The sequence below is a fragment of the Aulonocara sp. 'chitande type north' Nkhata Bay genome, linkage group LG12 (assembly GCF_057382095.1).
Source record: "Aulonocara sp. 'chitande type north' Nkhata Bay isolate Kocher_YH1m ecotype deep benthic linkage group LG12, A_spYH_male_GT1.1, whole genome shotgun sequence".
In the NCBI taxonomy this organism is placed as follows: domain Eukaryota; kingdom Metazoa; phylum Chordata; class Actinopteri; order Cichliformes; family Cichlidae; genus Aulonocara; species Aulonocara sp. 'chitande type north' Nkhata Bay.
Window position 1 is genome coordinate 40,077,261 of NC_141355.1, and position 13,776 is coordinate 40,091,036.

The window sequence follows — 13,776 nt, forward strand, 5'->3', positions numbered from 1 at the left end:
AATAACTTTGATCTCAGCCAAACAGATTTACTCCGGAATAAATAAAACACTGAAAAAAGCTTCAGCTGCTTCAGCTGTTACACAAGCACCATCCATCCAGCCAGGAGACAGGCTCTGCAGAGCGCCAAGGTTTCCTGCCTGGTGCCTCTGAGAGAGTTCATCCAGTAATAATCAGTTTTGACTCATTAGCATGAATTTATATGGAATGTAAATGAAAAACACGGGAACTCTTAGGTTTACGGCCTCCCCCCCAGCATGCCTGATGCCCCCCATGCCCCGTAGCTGCCCTTTCATTATCTCCAGCCCTGCATCTAAAACTCGCAGCTGCCTGAAAGGAGGGACCGGACGTCTGTACCCAGCGATGGGTGATTTGGAAAATGATCGTCAGTGACGTGGAAACAGCAGCAGCCTTGACGATGTGACTCGTGCACACGCTCATATCTACATCCTTTCATCTGTTTGGGTGAATAATAAGTCGTGTTTGTGCTCACGGGTGGAGAGCGTTCTATGAAGCATTTCATGCAGCAGTGTAAACACAGGGGTGTGTGTGGATGGAGATGTGTGTGTACGATAAGCTCTGCAGCCTGCAGGTTGTTCCGGGGCTTCAATAAAAGGACAGCAGATGCTCATAATTACACTCACTCAGGTCTGTGTTTCTGTCTTTATGAGGACCCTCACTGACATAATCCAGCACCAGACCTTTTATCCATCATGATTAAAAATGTCTAACTCTGACCCCGATTTGAACTTGAAACCCTAAAACTAACCCCAAGCCTCTAAGGGCGAAACGTTAGAGCTGATGTCCTCATAAAGGCTCAAATGTACACAGGTCCCCAGAAACATAGGGAAACAAACGTACAGAGGTCTGCAGGTGTGTCAGTTGCCTGTGTGTAAATATGTGTGTGTCTCCATGTTGTCTGTTTTTGTCATTGTCAGAACAAAAAGGGAGGAAACATTCACCTCCTCACATACTCCTCTTCCACCCTCCCTCCTCTCCTTACCTCCTCTCTCCTCTTGTCCTCTGATCTCTCCTCCCCTCAGGTTGGGTTTATATCTGATCCATCAGCAGCTGAAGAGAAAACCAGCGTCCAGCAGCAGGTAGGACCCGCACGTCCGTTTATTGGTGCTTTCATTCAAGTTTGACTCTTTTATAGATTAGAGGTTTTATCACATTATTTTAATGCTTTGTTTCATTGGAGCTGTTATTGTTTTATCCTTTAATATTTATTTATTTTTATTGATTTGTTTACATTTGGGGTGGGTAGATTAAAACAATTATAAATAGTACAGCATTAACAATTTTCATTTATCCTTATGTTTAGTTTTAAAGTCACCTCCAGTTTTTCTAGATTTAATATCTCGTATTTTTCTTATTCTCTTTGTCATTATTTAACTTTTTATTTTAATTTTTCTTGGTTTCATTTATTTAGAGTATTTTTATTATTCATTAAAATTTCACAGAATTGAATTTATTTTACTTAATACTAAAATTGGCTTTCATGACTGTTTTTTAAAAATATTTTTTATCTGTAATTCATCTATTTATTGGACATAAATGAGATATTTTTGTCTAATTAAATTTTTGTTTAAATTAAACGTTACTTTATGGTTTGTTTGATGTTATTGTTGTGTATTTTCATTTTTATTTATATTCTCAGTTTATATTATGAAATACAAAGATTTTTTAAATAAAATAAAAATACAGGATGAACAGTGTCTGGAGATCTGTTGACTGATTATCAGGATCTGGTTGTTCTAATTTTGGCTTCTTGATTGGACTCTTATATAAAACAAAACATCAGTAGATGCATCAGTGTGTTCAGCCGGTCTCTCTCTGCATTAAACAAACGATTCAGAGGCAAAATTACATTTCAGATCAGTTTCCATCAAACAGGAGAGAGCGAGGCGTGTGTGTGTCTGTGTGTGTGTGTGTGTGTGTGTGTGTCTGTGTGTGTCTGTGTGTGTGTGTGTGTGTGTGTGTGTGTGTGTGTGTGTGTGTGTGTGTCTGTCTGTGTGTGTGTGTGTGTGTGTGTGTGTGTGTGTGTGTCTGTGTGTGTGTCTGTGTGTCTGTGTGTGTGTCTGTGTGTGTGTGTGTGTGTGTCTGTCTGTGTGTGTCTGTGTGTGTGTGTGTGTGTGTGTGTCTGTGTGTGTCTGTGTGTGTGTGTGTGTGTGTCTGTGTGTGTGTCTGTGTGTCTGTCTGTGTGTGTGTGTGTGTGTGTGTGTGTGTGTGTGTGTCTGTGTGTGTGTGTGTGTGTGTGTCTGTGTGTGTGTGTGTGTGTGTGTGTGTGTGTGTGTGTCTGTGTCTGTGTGTGTGTCTGTGTGTGTGTGTCTGTGTGTGTGTCTGTGTGTGTGTCTGTGTGTGTGTGTGTCTGTGTGTGTGTGTCTGTGTGTGTGTCTGTGTGTGTGTCTGTGTGTGTGTGTGTGTGTTACTGAGGCAGGAAACGGCCTCTGAAACAATCAGCAGCACGATGCTAACACTATGACGTGCTGAAAAGTTCGTTTTCTACAGACGCCGTGAAGAAATCATCTGAAAGGATCTTTTTAATAACTCGGATAAATCTGCTGCAAATACATGTTTGATGATTTTGTGTTTGTTGTTATTTGTTTGAATAATTTAGAATCTTTACTTGAGACTTGATTTAGACTTTAGTCTCACATTTAAACCCCTGACTTGTATTGGGAGTTACTGGAGGTTACTGGAGGTTATTGGAGGTTATTGGGGATTGTTGGGAGTTACTGGTGGGTGTTGGAGGTTACTGGGGTCATTGGGAGTTACTCGGGGTTGGTCTCTACGTGGATTACTCGTTAGTCTTTACTCGGGTGTTGACTTGCTGCGTGTCTCAGTTCAGGGAACACATGTTGTGTTTGGGAGCGTCCTCTTGTTGAAGCCTAGACTCTCTGACAGGCACATGTGGATACTGTGTGTTTCTTGTGTCATCAAGTTGACCTTTTGCTGCTCCTACCTGTGTTCAGCTGTAGCTTTGATAGAGGTGCTCGTGCTTGATAATCAGGGCACCAGAATGCTGTTCTTGCTCTGTGGGTTAAATCACAGCAAACATTTCTGGCACAACTTCTCCTACTTCCAAGGTGCATGGAGAGGATTTATTTTTTGTTTTTATTCTAATTTTATCAGTTAAATTATTCTCGCATGAGTAATGTTTATTTAATTAATTTTATTTATTTTTTCAGCCAACGAAGGAGTAGCATTCTAGACATCTCATCTTAAGTCTACATTTTAGAGATTTTACATTTTAGAGACATAAATTAGGACCTTTTAACTAATGTGTTCCCATGTGATGATGTCCTCTTGTTTTTAATTCCTCTGCTGGACCAACCTCCTTTTATTATCAAACTCTGCCCTTTGTCCATTTTGTTTTGTATATTCACAGTGTTCTTCTTGTGTATTTCACGCATGTGTTATTTTGAGATAGGTGGGGGTTATGTCTCCCCCCCCCCGTCCTCATCATTAATGATCTAGTCCAGTATTTACTTGGGTGACTTAACCAATTAACCAGTACCTACCTGTTATATGTCAGCTGGTCTATGACGTTTTGATTGGTTATTCTGAATCTTTTTCTGTTTCCTGTCTTGTATTTAAGCATTTTTTTTACAGTGTTGTGCTATGACCCTGATGAAGGCCACGAGCCGAAACGCGTTGGTCAATTGTTAAAGTTGTTCATCTTAAGTGTTGCTGGAGTCCCTGCTTTGCTTGCTCTGTGGGTTTTGGTCCTGTTGGTGTAAAGGTCTGACAGCTTGTTGAAGATGCTATACTTTGGTGTCAAGCTGTGTTTTATGTGCAGCGTATTTTAAAAGACTCTCATTAAGGACTGTACTGCTCACAGAGGAATGAGTACACTTGTTAGTAGATAAAAGTTTCTTTCATCTCGTCACCACAACAGGCGCTTCATGTGTGACTTGGCAGATGAACTTCCTGTTGTAGCCCCAGAGGGTTTTGTGTCCCGGGATCAAACCTGGGAGCTTCTGCTTATTAGGATAATGAGTAAAGCACTATGGAGCTGCCTCATGTTTTAGTAGGTACCTTCATATAATTGGCACATTAGATTAGTTAAATGGAGAGGACTGACAGGCTGTTGATGTTCAAGCTGCACAGATCCCGACAGTGCAGACAAACCTCCACGTCTGTGGTCTGCAGGCTCAGGCTGATAATAACAGCAGGTTCTGCTGTTTTATTAAAGATTAAATGTGATATGAAGCAGTTCCCAGTCTCTGTGCAGCTGCTCTTATTGCTTCAGGTCCTTCAGGTCTCGCTGCAGAAACACGTGTTTGCATAACGACTGAGAAAAACAGCTGTTCTCCGGACTCTGGACAATACTCGACTAAACGCACAGTTATTGTCTGTAAATAAAGCTTTTCACAAATATTTAAATGAGTTGGTTTGAGTCATGTTTGCTTTTTCTTACTGTGGAGTTTGACTCGGGTGCATGTTTGTCTTAATTTGGTGGAGCTACATGTTTTATGAACGGTGGTTTTGGTTGATCTTGAGGAGACTGACGGATGACCGGCGTGTGTCTTTGCAGACATGGCGTTGCTCCATCAGAGTCGAGGCTCACCCAGACTCGTCCTGGTGGTGGTTTGTGTCGCTCTGCTGCTCGACAATATGCTGCTCACTGTGGTCGGTGAGTAACCGGCGCACACTCCACAAAACGACGCATCACAAAGACCAAATACCAGATTGTGAAAAATCTCTTTATACCACACCACGGGGACTCTTATAGCTGGAACTCCAGCCCTGTGTTTAGCCTGTCTTTGTTTACATTTCGCTGAACTATCTTCATAAAAACTGTCTTCAGATGTCATTGTTCCTGCAGTTTAGTCACAGATTTGTGTGCATCGATCGCTGGTGTGGTAGGACTTGACTTAAGCGGCCAAAGAAGTGCAGGAGACTGATGCTGTCCAGCATAGCGAGTGATTTATTCACCATTTTGTGACCCAAACAATATTTACAAAGAAATAAAAAAGAAACTCAACTCTTTAATTAACTCAGTTCAAATAAACATAACTGAATCTGAATCAACAGAAATTAAGGTCAGACTGCACACAGCTACACTGACCTGAACCTCTCTCCTCAAACACCCGAGTTCTTCTGCTTAAATCGTCCACTTAACCAAACACTTTCTCCTCTGGACTATTTCACTCAGTAGGTAAGATGAACATGATCATACTCAAACGTCTGCTACTCCTCTTTACTGGCAACATAAACTCTGTGGTGGAATCAATACATATTCAATAAATCTATTCCTCCATAAACCCTCTAAAATCAACTTGATTAAATTATAAGAGTTCTTCCCCTTCTGCACTTGGTCTCTTCCTGTGACCTCAGATGAACCCAGAAGCTATAAAGCAGGAAGTAAAACTACATTTCCTCCTTTTGTTTCTGGAAGACATGTAGGTAAGGTAAGTCTAAACAATACAAATTAACAGTTGAAATAAAGAACATGTTAACTTAACAAACTTGTAGGGATTGATTTAAACCAAGATGTTATATAATCTGTAAAAGTGCAAAACATAAACCCGGGATAGTAGATGTTTGCCTGTTGCAGACGACATGTGAAATATGGTTCAATCAAAACAAGAATGTTAACTACGAATATGGACAAATGGTCCTCTCAGCCACTCTGTCACAGCTGGACTCATTCAACACTGAAGAGAAAGTAAAAACAGATCGGTTTATGCAGGTGGACAGGTGTGACTGATTACCGTCACACTGAGGATTTTCAGGGAAGGTGTGCAGCTAAGAGAATAAGAGAGGACAGTAACACTTCTAAAATCCCTGAAAGAAGAACTCAAAGGATGGAGCTGCAGCCTGAATAATAATCTGTCCACATACTTTTGGCCGTGCAGCGTCTGAGCCGATCTGTGACGCAGCCGGAAACCTCGAGGTCGACGCCGTCGTTAGCTGTTAGACTCTGCAGAGGACACACACACACACACACACACACACACACACACACACACACACACACACACACACACACACACACACACACACACACACACACCACCTCCTGACCTGGACCTTTACAGTGGGCTTGTATCTGCTCTCCTTTTTTCTCCGCTCAGATTGAATCTTCTTCTTCTTCGGTGTTCTTTCATCCTCATGTTTTGTCTGCACAGCTTTAAATAATTAAACATCCAGTAGGAGCTGTCTCAGATGGAGGACCACATGTTGTTGTTGTTACTGATTACAGTTACTGCCTGCTCTGAATGATCTGTCTCCGTCCTGTAGTACCGATCATCCCAACATTCCTCTACGCCATCGAGCATCCGAGTCCAGAGCCACAGACCGCCCAGCCCTCCCTGCTCCCTCTGCGCGGCCTCGATGCATCACGTCTGGGCACTGCACCCTCACGGCCCCCCTCCTCTGCCTTCAGCCTCCAGACCTCCAGACGGACCTCCCAGCGCCTCCACCTGCCTCGGCCCAGTACCGGTGCACCGGTCCAGGTTACAGGGCCGACCCTATCGGCTCTGGTGTCCCTGTTTGATAACTCGACCTTCAGCCTGACTGACGCGAGCGCCGGCACCGAACCGGCGGACCGGACCTCAGTGACCGCAGATGTGCAGGGCAACGAGACCGAAGTAGGTGGAGACCACCGATACCTGACCAGCTCATCACTTCATGATCAATAATCTATCAGCTCTGGTTCCTACTGTTCCCCTCTGTTTCCTTTCTCTTTCCTTATTTTGTTTTCTCGTTTCCTTTCTTTTGTCTCCTCCTCCTCCTCCTTGCTCTCTCTGCCCATTTCCTCACTTCTCTCTAAACCTTATTTCACTTCCTTGTTTTGGCTTGTTTCACACATTTCCTTTCCTTAGGGCTCTTCCTGTCTTCAGGACAGTTTGTTTCTGGAAGAAGAAAATGTTCGAGTTGGTTTGTTATTTGCTTCTAAAGCTATCATCCAGCTGCTCGTCAACCCCTTCGTTGGTCCACTGACTAACAGGTAATATTATAATTAGCAGTAATAGTAGTATTGAAAGAGAACATGCAGACAGGCTGAACCCTCTTGTTCTGAAACTGAAGAATGTTTTTCTGTCTGCAGGATCGGGTATCACATCCCCATGTTTGCTGGTTTCATCATCATGTTTGTGTCAACCATCAGTAAGATGTTACACACACACACACACACACACACACACAAACACAGGTGTGTTTTCTCTGAAGTGTGTAATCCTGTGTGTCTCTGTCAGTGTTTGCCTTCTCAGGGACGTACGCTCTGCTGTTCGTCGCTCGCTCTCTGCAGGGGATCGGCTCGTCCTTCTCCTCAGTGGCAGGTCGGCACAGAACACCTGAAGCAGCAGACAGTGTTTAACAGCACCTGTACATACACCTGTAGTCTCACCTGTACTCTCACTCATATGTTAAGTGAAGCAACCTCTTGAGGTCATGTGACTAAACTGTTAAATGTGGCCTTGGCGCCGGAGAGTTCTCCCTGATCTAAAGGTGTGAACAGATGCGTTCGTGTTCAGGTGCTGGATGATGACATCATGTCTTCGTGTCATGCAGGTCTGGGCATGCTGGCCAGCGTGTACACGGATGATGAGGAGAGAGGCATCGCGATGGGCGTGGCACTGGGAGGACTGGCTATGGGAGTCCTGAGTGAGTCACAAACTCAAAAAAAGTGTCACTACAAACCACGCGAGAACGTTCAGTCTGCTGATTGGCCGCGGCGACAGAAGTGGTGTATGAACGAGTCGCCCACCTGGAGAGTTTAGTTTCACAGCTCGCTGTTTGTCCACTCTCCCAGAATATGAAGCACACCTGGCTACAGGAAGCAGCTTAGCTCAGACTTGCAGCATACACCTGGTACCTGTGTCTGATCCAGGTTGCATCACGTTCACGCCATAAACTAACTGCTTCCCCAAAGGGTCTGGGCACAGCTGATTGGTCCACAGCCGAGTGTCACTGCTGCACAAATGAACTGGATGTTCACTGAATGTTGATTTGTCAGGTTTACATGATGCTGTTGTTTTAGCTCTTCATATAGTTTGTGTGTTGTGTTTCAGTCGGAGCGCCTTTCGGCAGCGTGATGTATGACTTTGTGGGGAAGAGCGCCCCCTTCCTGATCCTGGCCTTCCTGGCTGTGTTCGATGGAGGTAAACCTGGAGACGAGGCTGGTCCTAATGCAGGATGATGATGATGGGTGGAGCCCCTGTGGCGTCAGCACGTTTAGCTTTTTTTTGTTGTTTTAATGCCATCATCATCCTGATTTACCGGAGCCGCCCTCGTGTGGCCGTTAGAGGAACTGCAGCTTTTTCAGCACATTACATCAAACACATTAAACACAGCGTGGTGTCCTTTTCATAAAATATGATCCCCTTCGACGAGACCAAATTGAAGTAAACAGGATGATGAGCTGCAGTTCAAAGTTCACAAATGTCCGGCTGACGTCACGGTGACCACGGCTTTGTTTAGACCAACCAAGGTCGCCAGCATCACTCCAGATTTTTTGTGTGTGTGTTGCAGCGTTGCAGTTGTGCATCCTGCAGCCTTCAAAGATCTCTCCTGGGGTGAGTACACTTTGAAATCCTCTCATCTGTTTATCGTGTCGAATGTCCCATTGTTCAATCGGGAAGGTCAAATGTAAATATGAGACGCATTTCGTTGGAAGCATTAAAATAATCAAACTTTAACATCTTATTATTGATTGAAATAATTCAGAGCTTCATTATCAGATGATGAGTCAGTGTAACGATGTGTTCCTCCTAACAGCGTCATCAGGAAGAAGGAATCACAGACACAGAGTAAGCTGGGAACCATTAAAAAACTGTCAAAGTTTGAGCCAAAAGTGGAGAAAATTGGGGAAAACGTCTGGAACCAGTGGGAAGAAGTAAAAGGAGGAAACTGAACTCTTCTAGATCAACATGTTTCATGCACTTTAATCTAGATGTTCTGAAATTATAAGGACAGTAAAAAAAATTTTGATCCCAAAACATTGATTCTGTTCATCTGGATGTAGCGTTACATCCAGATGAACAGAATCAATGTTTTGGGATTTCCTTATCTGGATGACTGAACATCAGACATAAACATGTTTGACTTTTTCCTGGTTTCAGTGTCGCGTTTTTATTTCAAAACTGAAACAAATAAAAGGCAAAAACTGGGGGAAAAAACCCCCCGAACAAACCCAGAAACAAATGAAACAAAAACTTTGTGATGAAATCTGACAAACATTAAGAAATTTTCCACTGATTAAAATTTTCAGTGACTTAAATTTTTCAAAATAAAACATGTCGGCCGGTTTCTGAGCTAATCTGAAGCTATTATACGGATCAAAAACATCTGTTTAAAGAGCCGACGGTTCTTCTGTGCCTGTTTGAATCGCAGCTGTTCTGGGTTCTCGTTGGTTCTGCATGTTGTCCAGCTTCAGCTCATGGTTTTATGGTTTCAGAGTGTGGAGGGAACGCCGTTACTCACCCTGCTGAAGGATCCGTACATCCTCGTCAGTGCAGGTGAGGCGACTTCACCAGGTTTGTTTAGTAAAAACTGAACGTCTGCAGGTACGAGCAAATGTTCACATTAACATTTGTTTCTGCTCCACGTCTGCGCATGAAGGAGCAGCAGCAGGTGTGAAAAGTCCTGATCGTGTTGTGACTCGTGTAAATCTCTGTGCGTCTGCAGGGTCTCTGTGCTTCGCCAACATGGGCGTGGCCATCCTGGAGCCCACTCTGCCCATCTGGATGATGCAGACGATGTGCTCCCCGAAATGGCAGCTGGGTACGTTTTTCTGCTCGGGTCTGTTTGTGCCGACGCTGTAACGCTTTTCCCCGAGCTGCTGCCGTCACAGTTGATTCTGATGGTGGGTCACGGCTGGGGTCACTGTGAGGGTCGGCCGGGCGCAGATGCTTTTCACTGGACGTCCAGCCCGGCTGTTTCTGCTCTGACTTCACCACAGAAGCTCAAAAATGAGGTTTTCTGAAGGTGACCCAGGAGTTTCCAACATGAAGGCCACACTGAGCGTGCTCCTCAGTGTGTTCTGCGGTCATTGAGGTCGTTCTCCGTGAAGTCGCCCCCGGGGTGAGACGTTCAGCGCAGACTTTGACGTCATTCGTGAGAAACAGCCTGAGCTGGCCCGAAGAGCCAGCACCATCTTCCCTCAGCACCAGTCTGTCTCAGCTCGGTCTCTCCGTGACTTCCCTCACATCCACTCAGCAGATATCCAGTTGAGGACTCGCTGGTTGGAGACATTAAAGGAGCTACCAGGACTTTGAGGAGCAGTTGCAGAACTGAGGTCTTTGTGACTGCACCTCATACGTTGACCCTAACAGGTGTGTGCTGTGTTGCAGGTATTGCCTTCCTCCCTGCCAGCGTGTCCTACCTGATAGGAACAAACCTGTTTGGTGTTCTGGCCAATAAGATGGGACGGTGAGTACTTCTGCATCTGACCACAAGAGAGGGTTTCTCAGGGTCAGGGGTCAGCCTCGGTCTGCAGAGACGTGAAACCTCTGCACAGGGTGAAGTATCAGACCTGGTGCTTAGACACCTTCAGACTCTGAGTGAGAGCTGACCTGGCAGAGCGTGTGTCAGCACCAATAAAACACTTTCATCATAAGAAACGTTATCCCGGCTCTGTTCAGAGGAGCGTTTCAAAGTGTTTCACAGGGATTAATGAGGCAAAGGAAAACCATATCGGAGCTGATCAGCACCTCAGAGATTAAGCTTACTTCTCCGGTTTTTAAGCTTTACATTGATCCGATCCTGCTGACAGATCCCTCGGTCCACACCACGTTTCCTGGGAATCTGTCCAGCGGCTAAATCAGCAGATTAGCAGATTAACTCTTCAGATCCAGTTCAGACCTGACGCTGAAGCTTTCTGGTAAACCAGCAGCTGTAAGAGGCTGATGTCTGTTTGTGTGTCTCCAGGTGGCTGTGCTCCATGCTAGGGATGTTTATCGTTGGCATCAGTCTGCTGTGTGTGAGTACGACATCATCTCTTTGTTTATCCATCTTCCTATGATTCATCATCATCTGTCAGTCATCGATCCTTTCATCCACCCAAACACCAAACAGTAACCCATCCGTCCATCATTGGTTAATGTGGATCTGTGCAGCAGTGGGAGCAGGCGCTCCTCCTGACGCTCCGTCTGAACCCGGGGAGCCTCCCAGGAACCTGGTTTCCCAAAATAAGCTGGCATGCAGAGAAGAGCAGATTACATATTAGAGCCTCAAAGCTTCGAATGTTCCCATCGGGTGCTCTGTAAACTCTTCGTCTTCCACCGTGCACGCAGCATGAGCTTTCATAGATGACGAGTCCGTTTCTACCATCCACACCTGAGCGCACTTTTACTTTATTAGCCAGGTTACCTGTGCTGACGAGGATGCTGCCCAAACTAGCCCACCCTGCAGTGTTAGCTCCATCACCTCACTTTAAGAAGGTCCTGAGGTCAAATCCACCAGCTTCCTCCCACAGCCCAACGACCTCCCTGTTAGGATAATTAGTGGTTCTAAATGGATCACAGGTGTGAATGATCACCTCTGCTCTGACCTGTACACCTGGAACAGGCCTGAGAACCACCTGTGATCCTGATCTAAGCAGGATATAAACTGATGTTCATGTTCTGGGAAAGCCAACAGAACCCTCACTTCCTGTCATCCAACTAATCAGCATGATGAAAAGAGCCTTCATGTCAGGAAGCACACCTCGCGTTAAGCGTGATGTAACTGCGATGTTCGATGTGTGTTTCAGGTTCCCTTTGCCACCAGTATCTACGGCCTGATTGGACCAAACGGCGGTCTGGGATTCGCGATAGGTGACGTGTGAAATGTGTAACGGCATGTTGGGTCTGCACATCTGCAGTGTTTTTACTGAAACCATGAAATCAGTGACACCCTCTCACCTGTCCTGTGGTGCTTCAGGTATGGTGGACTCCTCCATGATGGCCATTATGGGCTACCTGGTTGATATCCGCCACGCCTCCGTCTACGGCAGCGTCTACGCCATCGCTGACGTGGCGCTGTGCATGGGCTTCGCCATAGGTACCACACTCACATTCGCACAGCAGAAAGGAAAAAGCCAATGATGATATTAAAATCTCCTCCTGTTGTTCCAGGGCCATCCACAGGTGGCGCTCTGGTCCAGGCCGTGGGCTTTCCCTGTCTCATGGTGTTCATCGGGGTCATCAACATCCTGTACGCGCCGCTCTGCTTCCTGTTGCGTAACCCTGCTGTCCGAGAGGAGAAAATGGTAAATAAAGCTCAGGGGTGGAGAAGAGAGTGCAGGCAGGGTGGAGCGGGTGGAGACGAGTGCAGTGAGATTGATTGGTATTCACTCCTGCATCGTGTGTGTGTGTGTGTGTGTGTGTGTGTGTGTTTGTTGCAGGCGATCATTGATCAGGAGTGTGTGATGCACAGGAAAAGCTACAACACAGAGAGCCGTGACTTTCCTCTGAGCGACTACAGCGAGGAGGAGGAGACGGAGGAGTGATGCGCACAAGCTCGCCAAAACGTCCACATCGTTATACGCCACCTTCGTGTCACCTTTGCACTTCCTGATCATCTAGTTGGGGGGGGGGGGGGGCTGTCAGTGATGTTTAGTTTAACTCTGACTCATGCTAAGCTACTGTGAGCGATCAGAATCAGCCGATGGTGGTTGAAGCGATCTGGATGTGAATTTCAGAATCTGTGTTTGCTGTTCTTGTGTTTCCTCCCACCTGCAGTCAAAGTGTTGAAACTGTACCTGTGTCTGACCTCTGACCTGTGTCACCATTAAAACCTGCCCTAACCTGGAGAGCAGCTGCTCACCTGTGTGTGCTTACCTGTCCATCACAGTGTCAGGCTCACAGAAGTGTGTGTGTGTGTGTGTGTGTGTGTGTGTGTGTGTGTGTGTTTGTGTTTGTTTTCATGCTTATCTTTCATTTCCTGACTTCTTGTTGCTCCTGAAAGGAACGCGGCGCTCCGTCAGCTGGAAAGGCAAACAGGAAGTGTCTGTGCAGCTCTCAGCACTTCACACGCAGCAGCGTTATCAGTGTCAGCTCAGATGTTTTGTAGTTCAGGCAGGAGGACATGCTGTCACTGTAAGCTGCTGACTCGGGTTCAGGACGTGTGTGGACCTCGAAGCCAAAGGTGAGGTCGGCCTGCTCGCGCCACCTTTTACCTGAAATCATCTCCACAGCTTCACTCTGACACGCTAAGCCTCAACGTTTCCTCACATTTCAACTCAAATCAGTGAAAGGAAGAATAATGTGGGGAGAGACGCCTCACTGCGTTACACTGCGCCCTCACAGGCTCGTGTGTGTGTAATTACATGCTGCGACAGCAGATCACAGCTGCTTCAAAACATTTCCTCCTGCTTTGAAATCTGAATAAACTCATGCAGAGCTGATCCCTGTGTGTGTGCGCTCATCAAAGGCGTGTTTGACTCTGTTTCTGATGTGGTCGTGCGTGTGTAAACAGGCAGGAAGTGCTTCACCTCGGTGTCTCTGACCCTGATTGATGGTAAATAACAGAAGAAAACATTTCAAATGTGCTGCTAATGTCCCCACAAACACGCCACGGCGTGCGCGGGTCTCTGATCGTCCCTCGTGCGCTGACATGCTTCCTCCTGAGAGTGAAGCGTGAGCTCACTGCAGTTATCTGAAACCTTTAATGACACTTCAGCTCGTTTAATGCGATGTTTCTGATGTTTCATTGAAACTAATCTGACATCTCATTAAGCACTTTAGCTTTTCCGGGCCCGCGTACGCTTCCAGCTTTCCCACCTGTGATTGTCATCACAGCTCAATCAGCCAATAAACATTTATTCCCTGTGAATGAACGACGATAAC

At 45.7% G+C, this 13,776-nt stretch overlaps 1 protein-coding gene across 1 annotated transcript; it reads left to right on the forward strand.

Annotated features, from left to right (window-relative positions):
* Nucleotides 1-920: 920 nt before the first annotated feature.
* slc18a1 (solute carrier family 18 member A1) lies at nt 921-12,519 on the forward strand. Its single transcript, XM_086257850.1, has 17 exons — nt 921-1,098; nt 4,539-4,637; nt 6,248-6,597; nt 6,832-6,956; nt 7,056-7,114; nt 7,204-7,287; nt 7,520-7,612; nt 8,020-8,109; nt 8,480-8,523; nt 9,405-9,465; nt 9,635-9,730; nt 10,300-10,378; nt 10,877-10,928; nt 11,700-11,763; nt 11,870-11,989; nt 12,064-12,197; nt 12,333-12,519. Exons 2-17 carry the CDS (start codon nt 4,541-4,543, stop codon nt 12,435-12,437), a joined length of 1,653 nt encoding a protein of 550 aa, XP_086113976.1. The 5' UTR covers nt 921-1,098; nt 4,539-4,540; the 3' UTR covers nt 12,438-12,519.
* Nucleotides 12,520-13,776: the final 1,257 nt, after the last annotated feature.

Coding starts and splice junctions, on each gene's coding strand:
- slc18a1 (XM_086257850.1), top strand. CDS start 4,541: ATGGCGTTGCTCCATCAGAGTCGAGGCTCACCCAGACTCGTCCTGGTG. Junction 6,957..7,055: donor GTTGGTCCACTGACTAACAG/GTAATATTATAA, acceptor TTCTGTCTGCAG/GATCGGGTATCACATCCCCA. Junction 11,990..12,063: donor GTGCATGGGCTTCGCCATAG/GTACCACACTCA, acceptor CTGTTGTTCCAG/GGCCATCCACAGGTGGCGCT.